The sequence below is a fragment of the Cebus imitator genome, unplaced genomic scaffold, assembly GCF_001604975.1.
Source record: "Cebus imitator isolate Cc_AM_T3 unplaced genomic scaffold, Cebus_imitator-1.0 Scaffold119, whole genome shotgun sequence".
Taxonomy (NCBI): domain Eukaryota; kingdom Metazoa; phylum Chordata; class Mammalia; order Primates; family Cebidae; genus Cebus; species Cebus imitator.
The window spans coordinates 3,501,432-3,520,043 of NW_016107434.1; the positions used below are offsets into that span (position 1 = coordinate 3,501,432).

Here is an 18,612-nt window from a genome sequence, read left to right on the forward strand (position 1 = left end):
TTTTTTTTTTTGATGGACAATGTTGTAGTTATTTCCTCCTGAAGTCATAGGCAAGGATCATGGTAAGGGTTCTACAGGGTTTGGCTCTGAAATATACCATCAGTCAAGATAAATTTGTGCTGGTCAATATAACCCTAAAAACAATGTTTTCTCTCTAATTTCTATCATTTGTTTTAAAGGTATGTTATCTGCTATATTGAATTCAAGTACCTTAAATTATTTCTGGAACAAAGTAGAACATAAACCAAATAATTTTTAAAAGTAGATAGAAACATGCCAGGCATGGTGGCTCACACCTGTAATCTCAGCACTTTGGGAGGTTGCATTGGGCGAATCACCCTGAGATCAGGAGTTCAAAACCAGCCTGGCCAACAATGGTGAAATGCCATCTCTACTAAAAATACAAAAATTAGGTGGGCATGGTGGCGGGAGCCTGTAGTCCCAGCTATCTGGGAGGCTGAGGCAAGAGAATCACTTGAACCCAGGAAGCAGAGGTTTTAGTCAGCCAAAATCACACCACTGCATTCTAGCCTGGGTGAGTGAGGCTCCACCTCAAAAAAAAAAAAAAAAAGGAAGAAGAAGACAGAAACATACCCTCTCCCAACAGGGATTTTTTTATGAGAATTTGATAATAATGATGTATGGAAAAGTTCTCGGTAAGCAATAAAATGTGTACCCACAGATGTGACTGAAATTGGTGGTTCTTACAGCTTTCAGCCCATGCCACCCTTGCCTTTCTCCATTCCCTGTTGCCATGGGACCTTCACTGTCACCTGCACTCAGCAGCAAAGCATCTCTTCCACATTTGCCTCTTCTATTTAATAGGCCAGGGCAGGAGTTTTAGAAGCATTCCAGAGTTCCTTCTCCCTACCTAAAATGAGAAGGGTAGCTATATATATTTCTAAGAGGAAAAAGGAAACCTGCATGATTCCAAACTAATCCCAAAGAATAAGACATGAAGGATCATAAAGCCCCAGATTGATGAGCTCAAAGGATAATGTTTAATGATATCACCAAAGAAGTGTCCACATTTCTTCCCTGGAGAGGATTCTGATTTTTGTTCAGATTCCATATAAGAAATTGCTTTTTCTACCAAAACTGAACAATATATTTCCTTTCAACATGCTATGTAAAATATCTGCACTTTTTTTTTTTTTTTTTTTTTTTTTTTTTTTTTTTTTTTTTTTTTTTTTTTTTTTTTTTTTTTTGAGATGGAGTCTTGCTCTGTCACCCAGGCTGGAGTGCAGTGGCACGATCTCAGCTCATTGCAACCTCCACCTCCCTGGTTCAAGTGATTCTCCTGCCTCAGCCTCCCGAGCAGCTGAGACTACAGATGCATACCACCACACTCAGCTATTTTTTGTATTTTTAGTAAAGATGGGGTTTCACCATATTAGCCAGGCTGGCCTCGAACTCCTGACCTCATGATCTACCCACCTTGGCTTCCCAAAGTGCTGGGATTACTGTGTCTGGCCACTTGCACATTGCTTTACACCAGGGTATGGCTTCTCTACATGATTACGGACATCAGAGGTAAGAGGGGAGTGTCAGGTACCCCGGTTTCTTAAAGAATCCATCACTATACAGCTTGCCCAACAAATTGCCCTATTGCTCTTGTTCCAGGTTTTCAAGGCACAGTCATGAAGAGATGAGGGACTACAGCTGCAGTCAGTCAGACCTGGTGTGACTCTGGGTTCTGCCTCTTATTAGCTGGTGACCTGGGGCATGTACTTCACTTCTATGACTTTCCATTTTTTCCTCTGTAAGAAGGAGATAATATAACTATTGCATAGACTGTGGTTTGGCTTCAATACAAAATTTAGAAAGTGTCCAATTCAGTAGTTGGTATGTAAGAATAAATGACCACTGTTGCTGTGACTGTTATTTATTAACAGTATCCATGGGCACAACTGCCTGCTATGACACAGGAAAACGAAAGTGATGAAGGCACATGAGCAGAGAAAATAAACACTGGAAAAGGTCTCCAGGAAATGCTCTGTCAGCAGGGACACTGTTATTGACTGCCTATACTTGAGGGAATCAGATTTCTATCGGGTAACCTAAAGAGGAGTAGGTGGAAATGCATCACCAACTCTTGGCCACTGGGCTCTGCAGCTGTTGCTCCTTATCCTAACTAGCTTCATTCTGTTTCATTTTTCTTCCATCTTGCTAATGCAGTGTGGCCTTTGCAGGTGTCCCTATATTCTTATCATCTCCTCCTTTGATATCTCTCCCCAGCGACAGCCTGGCACATCTCCCAATGTCCCCAGCAAGATACTGCCACCTTCCTCTTGTCTAACCTCTCAATGTGGGCATACAGAGACTTGAATTATCCTAGCAAATTCTGTATTTTCATGGTGTACTAGATAACCTGACTCCTTTTAGAAGTAAGGATATTATTGTGTCTTCATTAAACCAGGTACACAGCTTTGAAACACAGCTTTGATTATTCTAAACCATGGGGTTGTTCTATGTATGAAGGCTATGATTTAGGGCTCCAACCTGGCTTAGATATCAGTTCACATCATCATGCTTTATCCCTACCTGCATGAAGAGATGGTGGCCATAGTAATGGTAGAGGAAAAGAAAGGGTTCAGGTCAGAAACTAGGAGTAGCATCCTTCCAAAGTTTGCTCTGGTCCTTCACTGTCTCTGGCCTAACCTGAAAATCTTCTCGTATTTCAAGACCCTGTTCTTCATGAAGTAATGATGAGCAGGCTCATCTAATCTCTTCTCCTGGTAAATGGAGGACTAGGGGAGGATGAGAGAGGCACACTGGCCATATCAAGCCCAACATTTCCTAGTCTGGGGATATTACAAATAATATTTCAATAATTATATAAGATTATGACACTTAACAGACTATCATAACTAATGAAAAAGTAGATATTTATTTTTGAAAACTTCCCCTGTTAATCCATACTGACTATGAATCTAATAATTATATTGCACTGAAATGGAGTTGTATATCCCCTTGAGTTTAGGTGCTAATGAATATCTCTTATTAATTTTACCAAGGCCACCAGGCAATTGCTATATTGGGGAGGTTTCAAGGGTTCCAAAATAGATACCTAAGTAGCTATTGTTACTGAAACTCAATGTCACTAAAGATCCAAATAAGTTTCGTGTTACCTTGGAATTGGTGGTAGGAACAGAATGTAGAATAAAGGAAAGCAGCAAAACTCAAGTCAGAAGATCTGGCATATTCCACCAATAAACAGTTACGACACTTCAGATGAACCTCATTTTAATCATCTATAATACGAAGGCCCAGAGCCAAGGGATCTTTTTCACCTTTACTATTTAATTATCATTGTAAGAGGCAACAAATGCCAACTAAATCATATACTTCCATGTGGAGTGCGTACAACTGCCACTGACTTTTTTTAAAAGATAAGAAAAATTTCAAATGTCTTTAGGGTGTCTATTTCCAAAAATTTTCTGAGGGGGAGATATTTTATTTTTAAAAATACGCTAACATATTTTCTCTCTGGCAAAATATATTTATTTCACATTTTTAGGATTAAAAATAAATCCTAATGATGCCGCTAGGCAGGAATATCCCTGAAAGAAAAGCAATCAATTAACAACAAAGACAAATAAAATTTATTTTGTCCCTATGCAACTTTCTACATATAGTTAAACACACACACACACACACACACACACAGAGCGCTATCTGTTTATCCCCTTTAATTAAATTAAGAGTGGGAAACACATTCAACCATATGCTCCACTGCAGGTGATGAACAATTAAGAGCTCTTCTTCAAAAATAAAGTTGCCCTTGAATTAATTTTAGTGAGTACATTAAAAAAGAAAACAAAGCAACCATTACAGAGCATCTGAAGTTCAGATCTTATTTTGAAGGGATCTCCTCTAAGGGAAGAGTCACTGGGGCAAATAACGGAAGATTCACCCATCCGATGTCGATTCACAAATCAAATATCAGACACTATGATAAGGCCACATGCACATAGAGAAATATTGTATGATTCCTACCATGCACGAGCTAGTGATCTAGTGACAGACTCACTTGTAAATGAATAATTACAACAATGTCAAGTGTTTTAAGATGGAAGAAGCACAAAGCAATATTTGGAATATAAAAGAGGAAATGCTTAACTCTAACCAGAGAGGTTGGAGAGCTTTATGGAAAAAATGACACGTGTGCTAGGTCTTGACAGATGAGAAGTTTATCACAGAAACAGCATGTGCAAAAGCACAGAAGTAAAGGAAGGAAAGAAAAGGACGAAGAAAAGAAGGAGAGCTAGATTATAAATTCAAAATAGTATTTTCCAATCTAACGTGCATAAACTAGGATCTTATTTCCATTTTCATGTTCCTAATTGCTTGTGAGGTTAAGTATATTTTAATATACTCATTCGTCATTCAGACTTTCTTATAAGCGAACTGACTATCTCCTTTGCTCATTTTTTTCCTCCTGGGTAGTTTGCCTTTCCCTTACTAATTTATATGATTTCTTTACAAATGTTGCATACTAATTCTTTGTCAGTCATAAGCTCTACAAATATCTTATCCCAGCTTCTCTTCTTAGTTTGTTAAATGATAGCATCTGTCATAGTCAAATGCTTTTAATTTTAATATCATTTTAATATAGACAAATTCACCAATAATCATCATTATGCTTTGTGCCTTTAAGAAACCTTTTCCTAATCCTTCCATATTTTATTCTAAAAGCTATAAGTTTTCCTTTACACATTTCAGTTCAAAATTCACCTGAAATAGAGTTTTGTGCATGGCATAAGACATATCCAATCTTTTTCCCCACATGGATAACTAATTTTCCTAGCATCACTCATTAAACAGTTTATATTCTCCTATTAAAAATAATGGGAGCTGTTATAGGTAACATAATGTCAGCTATCTCAGGTAGGATCCCCTGGAGAATAGACCCTGAAAAGAAATTCCATGCAGAAGGTTTAGTGGGGAGTGTTCTTTGAAGCGATACCTATGGGAAAGTGAGTGAAGCAGGATTAGAGAAGATGCAATTTTTACAGAGGCCTCAGGTGATAATGTAGGGAGCACTGAGGCTGGGATGGCCCTTCAGAGCTGTCCTACACAAGGCAATGGTGCTGAGCCTCCATACTCTCACACACAGCTAAGTCATTGGTCAGGCCTATGCTTGAGGAAAAGGTGTAAGGTTGGTAGAGGTAGCTCCCATTTGCAAAGGGCAGTTTCTGGGGAGATACTCAACTGTACACCTTTGGCTGGCAATGCTCCCAGCAGCAGAGAGAACAGAGTATTAGTCTTGCAAGGGGGATCTGCGTGGCACCCACAGCATACACTACACCACCTTGCTCATGTATCACTACGACATTGTGATACATAGACTACTCTATTTAACAGAATTCTTTTTCCATGATATAATTTCTAAATATGTTTCCGTCCTGGTCACCAACACATAATCTGTCAATAATGCCCCTTCAAATATGTACCTATAACTATACCAATAACTCCAGATTCATCAGACTATATATAGTACAGTATCAGATTTTCTCCCTTGATATGAATATCTATTACTAATGTAGCCTGACTTTTTGTTTGCAACAGCTACACATTACCCAACTGGCTCAAAATCAATATGTTGTCAGCTAAAACTGAAACTGAGGTCTCTGATGTCCTTTACCTGTAAGTGGATAGTTTAATCTCAATGCACGATATTTCCATTATCCTCTTGAGTTTAATCTTGTTCCATTTAGTTTAGGAAAATTTAACAAGCTTTGACTCTGTCACCTAACATCTCTCGCTGTTTCAAGTTTTCTCTAAATTTGATAAAGGATGCCAAAAAGATGTTAAAAAAAAAAAAAAAAAGATCCCATGACATTAGAGAGCAGCAACGAGTTCATGGCATGCCAATGGTACCCTGACTTCTACTTCCACTCTTGGAAACCCATCCCATAACCCATTCTATAAAGATCTTGGTCTGCTAGGTAATATTAATATCAGGAGCTTTATCAGCAAATTAATATAATGACTTATAATGAGTTTTGTGCAGAGCTTTTGGAAATCAATCACATGACCTCAACTTATATTTGTATTGTACACAAGTTTTCTAGCAACAATGCTTTCACACAGAAGGCAAACTTCCGTGGTGGGCATGAGGCACCCAGCAGGTGAGCCTTGCAGGACTCCCTGAATCACAGCCTATAAGAGTTACAGGTACCTGCCTGGCCTTCTAGTTCACCAATGTGTTGGGTCATAAAATATACCTTGGTTCACATGTGCTGTCCTTTGATCATGCATAATGCAACACGGTTAATCTGTGACCAGTGAGATGCATGAAACATTAAACGGCCTCTGGTTTCTGTTTCAAGTTTGATCACTTGACTGCCCCGCAGTAACTGGATTTTATAATAAAGTTAAGTTTCATTTAAAATATAAAGCTGTCTGTTCTGGTAAAGTCAATCATATGTTGTAAAGTTATTCCATTTAAGAGAACAGTTTCTTTGTTCACAAAAGACTTGGCTTTGCATACTCACGTTCCATTTAATTATACTCTATCTTCTGAGTACATTTAGATTCCCAAACCCATGCAGAGGTGAATAGTTTCAAGGTTAAAAACAAAAAAAGTATGTTCTAGCAAAATAGGGTCAGTAGCAGCATCTAACATCGATAGTAATCACATAATATGTTATGAAACCAGTTTCATTGTTTAACACAGGAAAAATGGGGAAAATGTGTCCCTGTTACCAGCTTACAGACTAAGTTCTCTCATCATTCATCCACCTGTTTATTCATTCACTCAATAGAACACTTATGACTACATGCCATGGGTCAGTTTCAGTAACTGACCCAGGTATATAATGATGAATGTGATACCATTGCTATCTTTGAGGAGAGATTTTTTAAAATAAATAAATAAATAAAAAGACATCTGTTTCCATTTTTATGTGTTATCACTAGCAGAAACAGGTTCCAAATGAAGATGCGACACTGAGAACAAAGCAAGGCAACCCCATTTTACTCTGCTGGGTGGCATGTCAGCTGCAGCAATTCCCAATCATCCTGTCTGGCTACTCCTAAGGGCAATTTGTTGCTTGCAGCCACTGTCTTATCACGGTAAGGTGGAAAGTTGTTTTTAATTAAAGTCAACAACCACAATTTTCTTAAAATAATCAGTACCTATTATTCCACTATTTATGAAACTGCAAAGTGTGCATCCAAAGTAAAAGGTCCTGTATTAATAAGTTGATAAGAGCTAAAGATAAGCTCTTTATCACACAAGAATCAATGAGTTAATATTACAAAAATACATATAAGAAGAAGATAATTGAGGTCCAAAACCTATTGCTTTGACAAAAGTATGATATGGAAATCAGGAGAAACAAAATTACTATTAGTTGCAGAAATTGAGAACACTTAGAAGAGGGGAAAATGTGACTTCACATAGTTCAGAAATGATTGGTAGGAAGAAAGGGGATCTTTGCTTTTCTTTGCTTTTGCTCTTTCATCTTTTAAGATTTCACATCAAAATGACATTAGTAGTCAGACCTGCCGTTCCAATTCCTTTCTGACTTAATTTAATCTAGAAAATTTTAAAGCCCTGATTAAATTCAAAGGCTACTTAGTGAGCCAGTTTGAAGCTAGACACTGTGGGGAGTACCTCAGAGGAATCCTATATGATCTCTGCCCTCAAGTATTTTTTATTAATGAAAATTAGGTAGAAATCCAGTATTAACCTATACAAAACAATAAGAGATCGATAAAGATGCTATATAAGTAAGTGCCTTAAAAAAAACTAGAAGCGAATATAGAAGTTTAATCAAGAGCAAATCAAGAAATTCACAGAGAATAAATAACTCATTGTGAGCTATTATTTGTAGCATCATTTCATCATTGGAAAATACCAAAAGGAATGGGTTTTTAAAATCTTCTCTGCCCCTATGAACCAGCAGTCATCTGTAATTATAATAAAGCTAATTTTAAAAAGTGCTTTATGAAGTATTTTCATTGATATTATTTCATTTGATTCTCAAAAAACAAACTATGAATTTGACGAAATTCCTTCCAGCAACTGCAATCACGGGAGTAACAACAAGCTACAAAATCAGTATTTCACTGATTCTAACAATGTTGATGCTTCCTTCTCCCCCACACCAAGTTCTCCTGAATCATTCTAGAAATCACGTGTGCTTGTGGATGTAATCATTCCTCCTTATCACTGCTTTTATCTCTTGTTCCGGCTGCACAAGGTGCCTCTTGATGCTTCCAAAATGGGCACCAGGGCTGCTGTAGTCAAACATATCAGACGGGTTGCCCAAGGCACAACTGCCTACCTCTCCCACTTCTCCTTAGGATAAGACAAAATCTCATTCATTCTACCATAAATAAAACCACACTTAATAAAATCTAGTTCATTATGCCCTGTCACACTGTGCTTCCATAGCACCTCCAGCAGGGACTCTGCTTCCACAAGTCTGTACATTCTGTTATGCAGAACTTGCTTTCAATGTCCTAAAGAAATTTTAGTAACATTGCTCTTGAAATTTTCACACTGCTTTTTTTTATGGCAGTCCTCTCTCCCTCTCTCCAGGCATGAGTCCACGGGGCTGGCGCAACAGAAAATCTGGAGAACATGCGTCATGCTGTATTTTCAGTGTTGTCCCTCCCTGTGGTAGCCAGTACCCCTCGGATGTGGCTCAAATTCTTGCTTTCCTCAAGATGAGCTTTGTCCTGTGATGATTATCCCCACACTAAAGCAAAAGACTCCGGACAGGCATGACTGCCAAATAATCCAGACATGGCCAGACAGGTCTGAATCCTAGGGAGAATATAGCTGAGGCCCAAGCTGCACACATTATTTACTCTTCACGATTCCTCTGGGCTCACCTGGAAACCAACACCTTTACTCATTCACAGGAGCACTTCTGGGCTCTCCCTCTAAATACAAAAGTGAAACTCAAAACTTTAACTAAACTTTAACATTTTAGAAAACATATGTGAAACCTGAATGAACTGGTTTGTGACTTTACTGTGAAAAAATTGTTACCATGAATTTTTTTTTTTTTTTTTTTGAGACAAGTCTTATGCTGTCACCCAGGCTGGAGTGCAGTGACGTGATCTTGGCTCACTGCAACTGCCTCCTCCAGGGTTCAAGTGATTCTTGTGCCTCCACTTCCTGAGTAGCTGGGACTATACCATGAATTATTAATATAAAAATCTGAATCTCAGTGTTTGAAGTCCTCACTCACTTGCTTAGCATGAAACCCGGTCAGCTCTTCAACACTGCAAAACTGTTAGGCTTCTGATGATAAAGTTCTTCCATTCCTTTGTGCCAAAGCTCCTTCTTCAAGTGTAGGGGCCCTCCTAGGAGCATGAGGAATGTTTGTCCACAGACATTCTGGCCTGGATGTGTTCTTCTCTCATGGTACTTTTCCTTCAGCAGTTCATGGTCCAACATCTTTCTGGGACCCCACAAATCCATCTATACCCTATACATCTCTGAATTCCAATTCTGACCTGATTTCAAGTTCTTTCCTATAAGGCTCTGGGCCCTTGTTTCAATGTACTGCAACAATCCACGACTGTGAGAAAAAATTCCTAGAACCTTCTATGACGGGGAGGAAACTCCAGAACATGCCATGATAGGACGCTCAGCTGCCAGGGCACACAGAGGAACTCCAGGGGGTTTTATGACCTAGTATCACAGCCCAAGGGCCACAAAGTTACATTAGATAGCTTCTGATTCCAATTTTTAAATTGTCTAACAGAAGTCACTATCCTTGTAAGTGATCAGAAAGCAAATGAAGTGAGATCGTCAAATGCCTCTTACCCCTTAATCAGCTGACATTAATTATATTTTTTCATGGACACAATAATTGATCAAGTGATTCTCAGTTCTCAGTATCAAGAACTATGCCTGGGGCTTATGCTTCCATCACCACATGAGTGGTGACTTCAATCAAAGGAAAACAATCACAAGATTACTCAGAGCACACTAAAGACTAGCTATTTCCGAGTATGGTGAGCCAAGCTCCCCGTGATTCTTCTGGCACTAAAATGGCTTAATGAATCAAAGGTAAATGAAAGCAAGCAAAACAGAAAGGAATCCTAGCACCAAGCCCCAAGGATACTGCTTCACCGGCAAGCACAACTAAAGTTCCTCAAGGTTTGGGGGAAGACCATACTCCACAAAGGCTTGGGAACTTTCCACATCAGTCTCCATCCTCCAAATAATAAAATACCATAAAACCAATCTCCAGGTTGACGGTGGGAAGAGGCATGAGAAGACAGACCTGACTACCAGTTCCTGTTAGTATAGTTTCTATTTTATCACCAGTATGTAAGAGATTCCCATGCATTGTCCTTGAAATAAGAAAATTACAAGCCAACAAAAGGTGCATCACTGGCCTCTGTGATACCTTTATGCTACATCCTGTGTGAATGGTAATGTCAGCTTCAACTGCTTAGTCTCATAAGAAGGATAAGCGGATTTAACTATTTCCTGGGAATTACTGCTTGCCTCTAACATTGAAGAGTCTTCCAAATAGAAACAGAGCTGATTACTTTTGCCAGACTTAATCTCTTACTTGAGCAGTTAATGAGAGGCTTCAATAATCTTAATGACATCACTTCAATAAAAATACCTAGATGTTATTTCCACAGGAAATAAATGTCCACAGACCATAAACTTTACCTGGTTAATAGCTAACCTGGGAGAAAGGTGGGAGTTGGGTTCAGATAAAGGGACACTGTGATGGTAAATGAATTATTCACTCCTCCTTCTGGACTGCTGGCAACTGTCCAAGCCCTCTTCTGGGTTTAGGTGGGAAGAGAAATGAAGTGAAAGACAAAGGTAGCTGGAAGCAGGAAAATTCTCCTGGAATGGGCTTACCAGCTGCAGGAAGCCACTGACGGGTTCAGAATATAAAGAGGACTCATGGCTATAGGAAAGGGCAAATCAAGAGAGGAAAGGGAACTAGAACACAGGATACAAATCAAAGGTACTATCTGGGGAACTCACTCCCTCATGCCTTTCAAAATAGGGCCAATAGGAGGTAATGGCTGGAGGCCCTGCAGGAAGTCTCCACATCAGAGAAATTACCCATGTCAGAAAAAAAGCTCCTACCCACTCCTACTCTCCTTCCCTTTTCCAGCCCCTTCTTTTATAAGGTTAGAAGCACAAGAGATCCTTACAGTTCTATGATTGGCTCCTGAAAGTGCTGCTGAAGATCCCAATGGAAAGCTGAAGTCAAAGTAAAGGGAACGTTATGAGCATATGCATGGAGAGGCCAAGGGAATGTATGATCATCCATTCAACTTGTCCCTCAGTGGGCCCATGGTCAGTCTCCAGCAGAAACTTGAATGTGCTCTGTGTGCCTGCCTTGACCAAGATACACTGGAGCTTTTATGTTTTCCAAATAGAAAAAGGGCTAAATAATAAGATAATCCTAAATCGAGGAAAAAGAGGATTTACTAAAAAGCAATGTATTTAATGCACAGTTTCTGCACAGTTTTTGGAGTTAAGGAAGTTGAAAAATACTCTACACTTATGCCTTCAGAAGTCTCTTGCCTAATAATCTCAGAGTTTCCTTGTCAAGTGTTTCTAAGTCCTCAGCATCCAACAGGAGAAATAATTTTCATCACTAGGGTTCTATGATACATAATATAAAGTCTACGATTCTGTGACTTTCCTGGTGAAACAGATTGGTTATGAAAGTAGTAAATCTTATCAAAACAAGATTGATATATTGCAAAACACAAGATGAAAAGCATTTACCACAATTTTAAAGATCCACCCCCAGATCAATGATCTAGAAAGATTTATAAAATTTCACAAGTTACAAATGACCAAAAAGCGTTGAGGCTTCTCTTCCCTAGATAGATATTTTTATCTCAAAATTGCACTTATATTTGCTGTAACCTGTAAGAGACAGTATATCATATTACGAGCTATTTCCTAGACAGAGCATTGCCCATATGCTGTTAGAGGATCTCTGAAAAAGAACACATAACCTGCACAATGGCATGTGAAAACCCTGAGAATCTGGCCACAACAGTCTAGAAAATATAATGAATACTGAAATGGTGCTTCTTTTACACAGTCTTTTTTGGTCCTACTGAATCCCAAAAATTGTTTTCACATAACATTTTAAATCACATTTAGTATATAAATCAAACGAGCTCTTTAGCACCTTTTACATAAGAAATGATGCTATACCAGTAACAGTAATAACCCATAAGTAAAACAACTACAGAATTAAGTGGTTTTGTGCTTATTTGGGAAATTTAAAAACAGTAAAAAAAGAGAAAACTTTGAACCAATCTTCTTCAAATTAGAGTGAATTCATCCCTCTCCTGGTTAAAAAAAAAAATAGCAAAATAGCAGTTATAGAGGTGATTACTAAAAACAAGCAAAAAAAAAAACCATAGAATACTCTTGCACTTCTGCTTAGAGAATCCCAAGAATGACTCCAGCAGCATGAACTGCCCAATTTAGGTCAAGAGGTCAATTACCCAGTGTCCACATCAAAGGCAGGGACAAGTTACTACTTCTCTCGGCCTGTTCCTGTTTCCTTTGAGAGTCACTGTGTTATGCAACCACAGAAGCAGCCTTAGAGGATGCTGGGCAAAAAATTTTTACAAAGTATTGCTTCCGGAAGCAACTATACCTCTGAACCACTAGGTCAAAACCATCCTCATCATCTCCACATCTCCCAATACCACTCCCAGTTTTCTTGCTACAAAGTGAACTAACAGGCCCAGGAATTTTGGTCCATTATTAATTAGCCAGTCTCTAAGTAACACAAGCAGACTGATAGTTCTCCAATCAGCCAAGAATAGATTCAAAGCATCTTAAACAGAGACTAACCTGGAGATGACTGGTGCTGGGGCTCAGCTGTGGTCTTCCCTGGCCCCGAGCTCTTTTCCAAAGGTTCCCCAGGCACCAACTGAGGTTGGCCTGCTCTGAGGAAGGCCGGGCTGGCTCCTTTGGTCTCCGTGACCTTTGCAGAGGATGGTGGCTCCAAGGTGTCAGCAGAGACGCACCCAGGGAAGACACGGCTCTTTCTACCAGGAGAGTCATTAAGAGCAGCTTCCTTCTCACCAGGCAGTGCAGGGAGCCGGAGGATCCTGTGATGCTGCTGAGGGCTGGGAAGCCTTGGAGACAGAGGCGAGGGAACAGGTAACGTCTGTTTGTGTGTGCTGGCCTGCGAGGATGAATTATTAAACAGCTTGCCAAGAGCTGCTGGTGCTGGGGGGGATGGCTTCTTATCATCACCTCTGAGTTGTGAGGAGTCAGGACCTACTTTGTGGGGCAGATCCAGAAACAAGGACTTGTGGCCACTGAGGGGCAACCCAGCTCTCCTCTTGTTTCTGATTTCTGGGCGAGTGTGGGGGACACTCGTGCGGAAAGGGAAGCCCAGTCTTTTCCCCTCGGGGGCTTCATCTAACTTCTCACTCTCTATCACCTTCAGGAGGACCTTGTTCACAGCCCCCTCGGCACTGGCTGGTGCACTAGAAATGGAGGCTGCTTCCGTGGCTGGTGACTTCCATGACCCATTCCCTTGCCGCTCCTTGCCGCGCCGTCTGGAACCCCGAGCCCCAGCCTCAGCTCCCGGGAGGGTGAGCAAGTCAGCTTTGGGTACAAACTCAGCTTGGGCGTCTGGGCAAATGGCAATCCTCTCCTTACCCTTAGAATGCGTTTTAACTGCTCTCTGTACCTGGGAGGACAGGTCCTGAACTTTGACCACCACTTTGGATACAGGTTTCTGCTTGCAAGTCCGCTTAGCTGGCTTCTGCATCTCATCCTTTTCTGCCTCTGGATGCTTCTCAGGGTCCTGGTGACTTTCAGACAAACCTGTTTGCTGATGCTCCAGCCCTTTCGGCAGCCTCCGAAAGCCATCCTCTCCTGCCTCTGTGGAGCTGCAGTCAGGGGGCAGCACTTCTCTTCCAAGCCCAGTGTCCTTGAAAGCCGTCTCAAAGCTCCCAAAGCCAAGGTCTGTGTCTGGTGTCTTGGGAATATCTGAGGGGCAGCTCTCTCTCCTCTGCAGGGAGGACTCAAGTGCCCCATTCGGGAGCAGATTTCCTCTCCCCTCTAGTAGCCAGTGATTAGGCCTTGTTCTAGAAAGAGGAAGGGAATTGCTGGAACAGATCTGGTCCTTGCCCATCAGAGGAGCTGATTCTCGGCCTCCACGCCCTTTTCTTCTTGTCCTCTTCTGTGGGAGAGCCCCAAAGCTCTCTCTCCTTCCACCAAACCTCCGAGGCTTTTTGTTCCCATGGGTGCTCCTCTTATTGAGAGGACCCACAGGGAGCTCTCCCTGCCAGTTGTCAGCATTCTGGAAACAGTCATCCTCAGGGGCGAGGCTCACGGACAGCTCTGGCAGCTTCCCCTCCTGGTTCCCCATCGCGATCCCCAGGATGTGGTCTGAGCTCAGGAGATCAGCTAGCAGTCTCTCTCTCTCTGTTGTGAGTTTGTACAGCTCAGTTAGAATGTCTTTCGTGGGAGTCTGCTTGAAAAATATGTCGCCTGGATGTTCGTCTGGCTCCTGGCTGAGGCTGATGTCTGACTCCTCCCTGACTTGGTAGCAGTTATGAAAACCTTTATTGGATCTGTCTAGAGTTACAGTGCCCTTGTATGAAAATCCTCTGACTTCCCCCTTTGGAAGATAGAAGCTGATGTAGCAGAGTTCCATAATGGGCTTATGCAATTGGAGGGTGCAATGAGTGCCTTCCATTATGCCTACCTAATTATTCATGCCTTGGAGATGCCGGTTTGTGGTCAGGCTTCCCAGGCTCCAGTGGTGAGGCATGTGATGGTGGCTATGCAGAGAAAGCAGCTGACAGTCATCTCCAGCAATGAGACTGCCTGTTAGAGGAACAGGGGAAGAAAGCAGCTTGTCTAACAGAGTGCATAAATCACACATCAACATAAAATCAAAGCACAAACATGACTTTTCCTTCCTCTCTGGCTGACCTCAACAGCTCAAGGAATAAGACAACAGCCAGATTTCAATCTCTTCTGCACTCGCACCCTACTCCTGATCAGTGGAACTTTTGTAAACTGAGAGATGGGAAAGTCCTCTGATTTCACCCCTAGGATAAAAGTTCCCTTTCCCTACATGGGGTGGGTGGGGGGACTCACTGTGCAGCCTGGATCAGGTCTCTCAACTTCTCTAGAGCTCGGTTTATGTTACTCTGTAAAATAGAGCTTTCATGACTCCCAGAATTCCTTATCTAGGGGGCTTTGAGATCCTTAGAAACCATAGCCGTTTTCATAACTCATATTTGGAATATTACTTTGCAAATATAAGCCTTTCTACTCTTTAAAACCCACCTTCAAGATCTGAGCTCAAATTATCAATTTAACTTAAAGCACAATGTGAGGAAAAAGTCTTAGGCCCCAAATTTGGAGTCAATAGAAAAAATTTCAGTGTAAAAGTTTACAATTTGAATAACTCAAGTCTTCATCAAGTTTTGTTGTTTTCCTTTTTTGTCTTTTTCCTTGTTGTTGTATTGCCTTCTTTTTTCCTTCCTGTTGTCTACTTGAAGCCAAATGGAATGACAGAAGAACAGCAAAAAATCTATGAGGAACTGCTGACCCTGTACAGATTTTCAATTACTTCACCACAGAAATGGTTGAAATTTCACATAATCAGTGAAGGTGGCTGCTTCCTTCTGTGATATGAGGGACCTCAGAAATGTCTCTGTGGCTACCATCCCCACATACAAACTCTATATTTCTAATTTCTTAAGCTATTGCCCAGTCTTCAAGTTTTCCTTGCTTAACAAAGTGCCGCCCACACACTTCTCATTTAAGGAAAAGTGTTAAATGATAACACAGTAACTATCCATTAACCCTTGATATCTTTAGTGAATTATTTTCCTCAGGTTTTTCCTAACTGCTTCTAAATAGCAAAAAACTACAGAAAAGTACATTTTGAGTGAAGGAAGAGAGAAAGGAGGAAGCGTCTGTTAAAAATAACTCCTTGAGGGAGAGAGATAAAATTAAGAGTGACAATGAACATTGCAGATATCTGGTCAAACCAGAATGCCAGGAGACCAGGAGAGGCCTTTCCTCTTTCAAAATTGTATATAGGGCTGCTCTCATTCAAGTAGTCTTGTTTGTTTGTTTAAGAGATGGGTTCTTTATTGCTCAGGCTGGATGGAGCGCAGTGGTGCAAACATGGCTCACTGTAGCCTCAACGTCCTAGGCTCAAGTGATCCTCCCATCTCAGCCTCCCAAGTAGGTGGGACTACAGGCATGTGCTGCCACCACCCAGCTAAGTTTTTGGGGTTTTTTGTTTGTTTGTTTGTTTGTTTGTTTGTTTTTTGGTAGAAACAGGTTTCGCCACGTTTCCCAAGCTAGTCTGGAGCTCTTCAACTCAAGCAATCCTCCTACCACAGCCTCTCAAAGTGCTGGAATTATAGGTGTGAGCCACTGCTCCTGGCTGTATTTTTTAAACTTTTCTAAAATGCTCATTGCTAGCATTTTCTTAAGAAGTACATTTGTAGGAATACTTAATAATTATTGCTACAAACTCTCTGTTTACACCTAAGAATTCACTTAGGAGGTAGTTTCTTATTTTGTACTTTAGAATAATCACTAATAAAAGCGATTGCAAAGCTGTCAATATCCACTGAGCACTAAGCATTAGAAGTTCATTTAACGAATTCTCAGATAAGCTGAAGGGAAGCAGCAGATGAGCTATGCTGAGTTTTGGGAAAATAAAATTATCTCGCTCTCTTCAAGCATCATTTTCCTCTTCCTCCTCTTACCTCCTCAATTCCCATGGATTAGGAGAAGTGTGTGATGTTGGGGGAGAAGTGTTAAAAATTTAAGAATCTGTTCAAAGTCACAGCAGAAAGTTTATGTTGTAATGTCAAATAAGAATATGACTGCATATTCTAAGAGCCTATTCCCTAAGAGAGGGAATTTGTATATAATGAACACATATACACTAACACTTTCATTTTGTTATCTCATGTAATCAGTAGATCTCCATTTTACAGATGAGGAAACTGAAATTCAGAGTGATAAAGGAACTTGTCTAGGAGAATGTGGCTCAGAATATGCAAGTTTCAAACCCAGGTGTGTCTCCCTACATTGCTTCATAGGTCATGTTGCTCTTTATCTACTTCCTTTACTAACAAATTGGTTTTCCATGCAACTTAAATAGAGGAGGGTTTTGTTTGTTTGTTTGTTTTGTTTTTTGTTTGTTTGTTGTTGTTGTTGTTAACTTGGTGTTACATAATTTTTTAACAATGTCTCTGAGACATTCACTGGGCCCAGGTGCAGCAGCTTACTCCTATAATCCCAGCACCTAGGGAGGCCAAGGTGGGAGGACTGCTTGAGCTCAGGAGTTTGAGACCAGTCTGGGCAACATAGTGAAACCTTGCTTCTACAAAATTAAGGAAAATTAGCTGGGAATGTGGTTCATGTATGTATTCCCAGCTGCTCCTGAGGTTGAGACAAGGGGATCGCTTGAGCCTGGGAGATTGAGGCTGCAGTGGAGTGAGATTGTGCCACTGCACCACTGTACTCCAACCTGAATGACAGAGCAAGACCCTGTATTTAAAAAATAAAATAAAATAAAACCCCACACTCATTGTAGAGCTTCAGCATGTATGTCTGAAGATAAAATGCTGCTCCCTAAAGTCATCCCTTAAACAATAAAATCTAGAAAAAGGGCACCAGGAGTTCACTACAGCTGGTATAGAGAGTAAGAAACTCAATGAAGATTCTAATTTAGAAATAAAAGAAGAGAGGGGCTGATATAAAGCTATATCCTTTATGAGAATTATAGACATGTGATGCCTGTTTACAGGATCAAGTCTTGGTTATGTAAATGGAGAAAATGTCATGGTTAGAACTCTGTATGTTAGTCACAGTTGGGAAATTCAAGTCAAGGCTTAGAAAATTATAACATTGGGGGTGACGATCCAAGATGGCCGTTTAGGAACAGCTCAGGATTGCAGCTCCCAGTGAAAGCACAGAGGGTGAGTGGACGCCGCGTTTTTATTGCCCACAGACTAGGAAACTCCCAGGCGGAGGAGCTCCATGGTCGCCAGCGTAGCTGTTTCGGCCAGGGCGGCGGTGCCGGCCTGCGCCGCTGCTTTGCCCCGCGCGGCTGCTTTGCCGGCACCCCGGAGCCGCGGTTCTCCGTACAAAATACACCGGTCTGGGTGCCCTTTTGGCTGGCGATTGGAGCCACGGGAAGTCGCCCACTCACCGGTTCAAAAAGGGGACTGAGCAGAGAACCAGGACAGTAGATTCCAGGGCAAACAAACAGACCCCAGTGCCTCTTCAACAGACGACTGGAACACCAACTTAAAAAAGGCTCAGAGGCAGGGAGCCAGGCGATCAGGCTCCGCTGGCCCCACCCCCACAAAAGAACAGCAACCAGAAACTCTGGATTGAGAGTTTCACAGCAAGTGCAGCTGAACCCGGGATGGTCCAACTCTGTGGGGGAGGGGCGTCCGCCATTGCCAAGGCAACCCGTCATTGCCGAGGCAGCCCGCCACAGCAAAGAGACTCCGCCTCAACAGAGGCGGGCCACCATTGCCAAAGCAGTTCTAACTACACCCATATAAACAGGACTGCAGGGAAGTTCACTTGGCAGCAGGGCGGAGCCCACAGCAGCTCAGCAAAGC

General features: G+C 41.3%; 1 protein-coding gene across 1 annotated transcript in view; it reads right to left on the reverse strand.

The window, feature by feature from the left end:
• Positions 1-18,612, reverse strand: part of FMN1 (formin 1) — a 421,043-nt gene that overhangs the window by 357,488 nt on the left and 44,943 nt on the right. The window contains exon 3 of the mRNA XM_017539536.2: positions 12,833-14,827. Within this exon, the coding sequence (XP_017395025.1) occupies positions 12,833-14,696 (1,864 nt within the window). The 5' untranslated portion in view covers positions 14,697-14,827. The remainder of the gene's footprint in view (positions 1-12,832; positions 14,828-18,612) is intronic.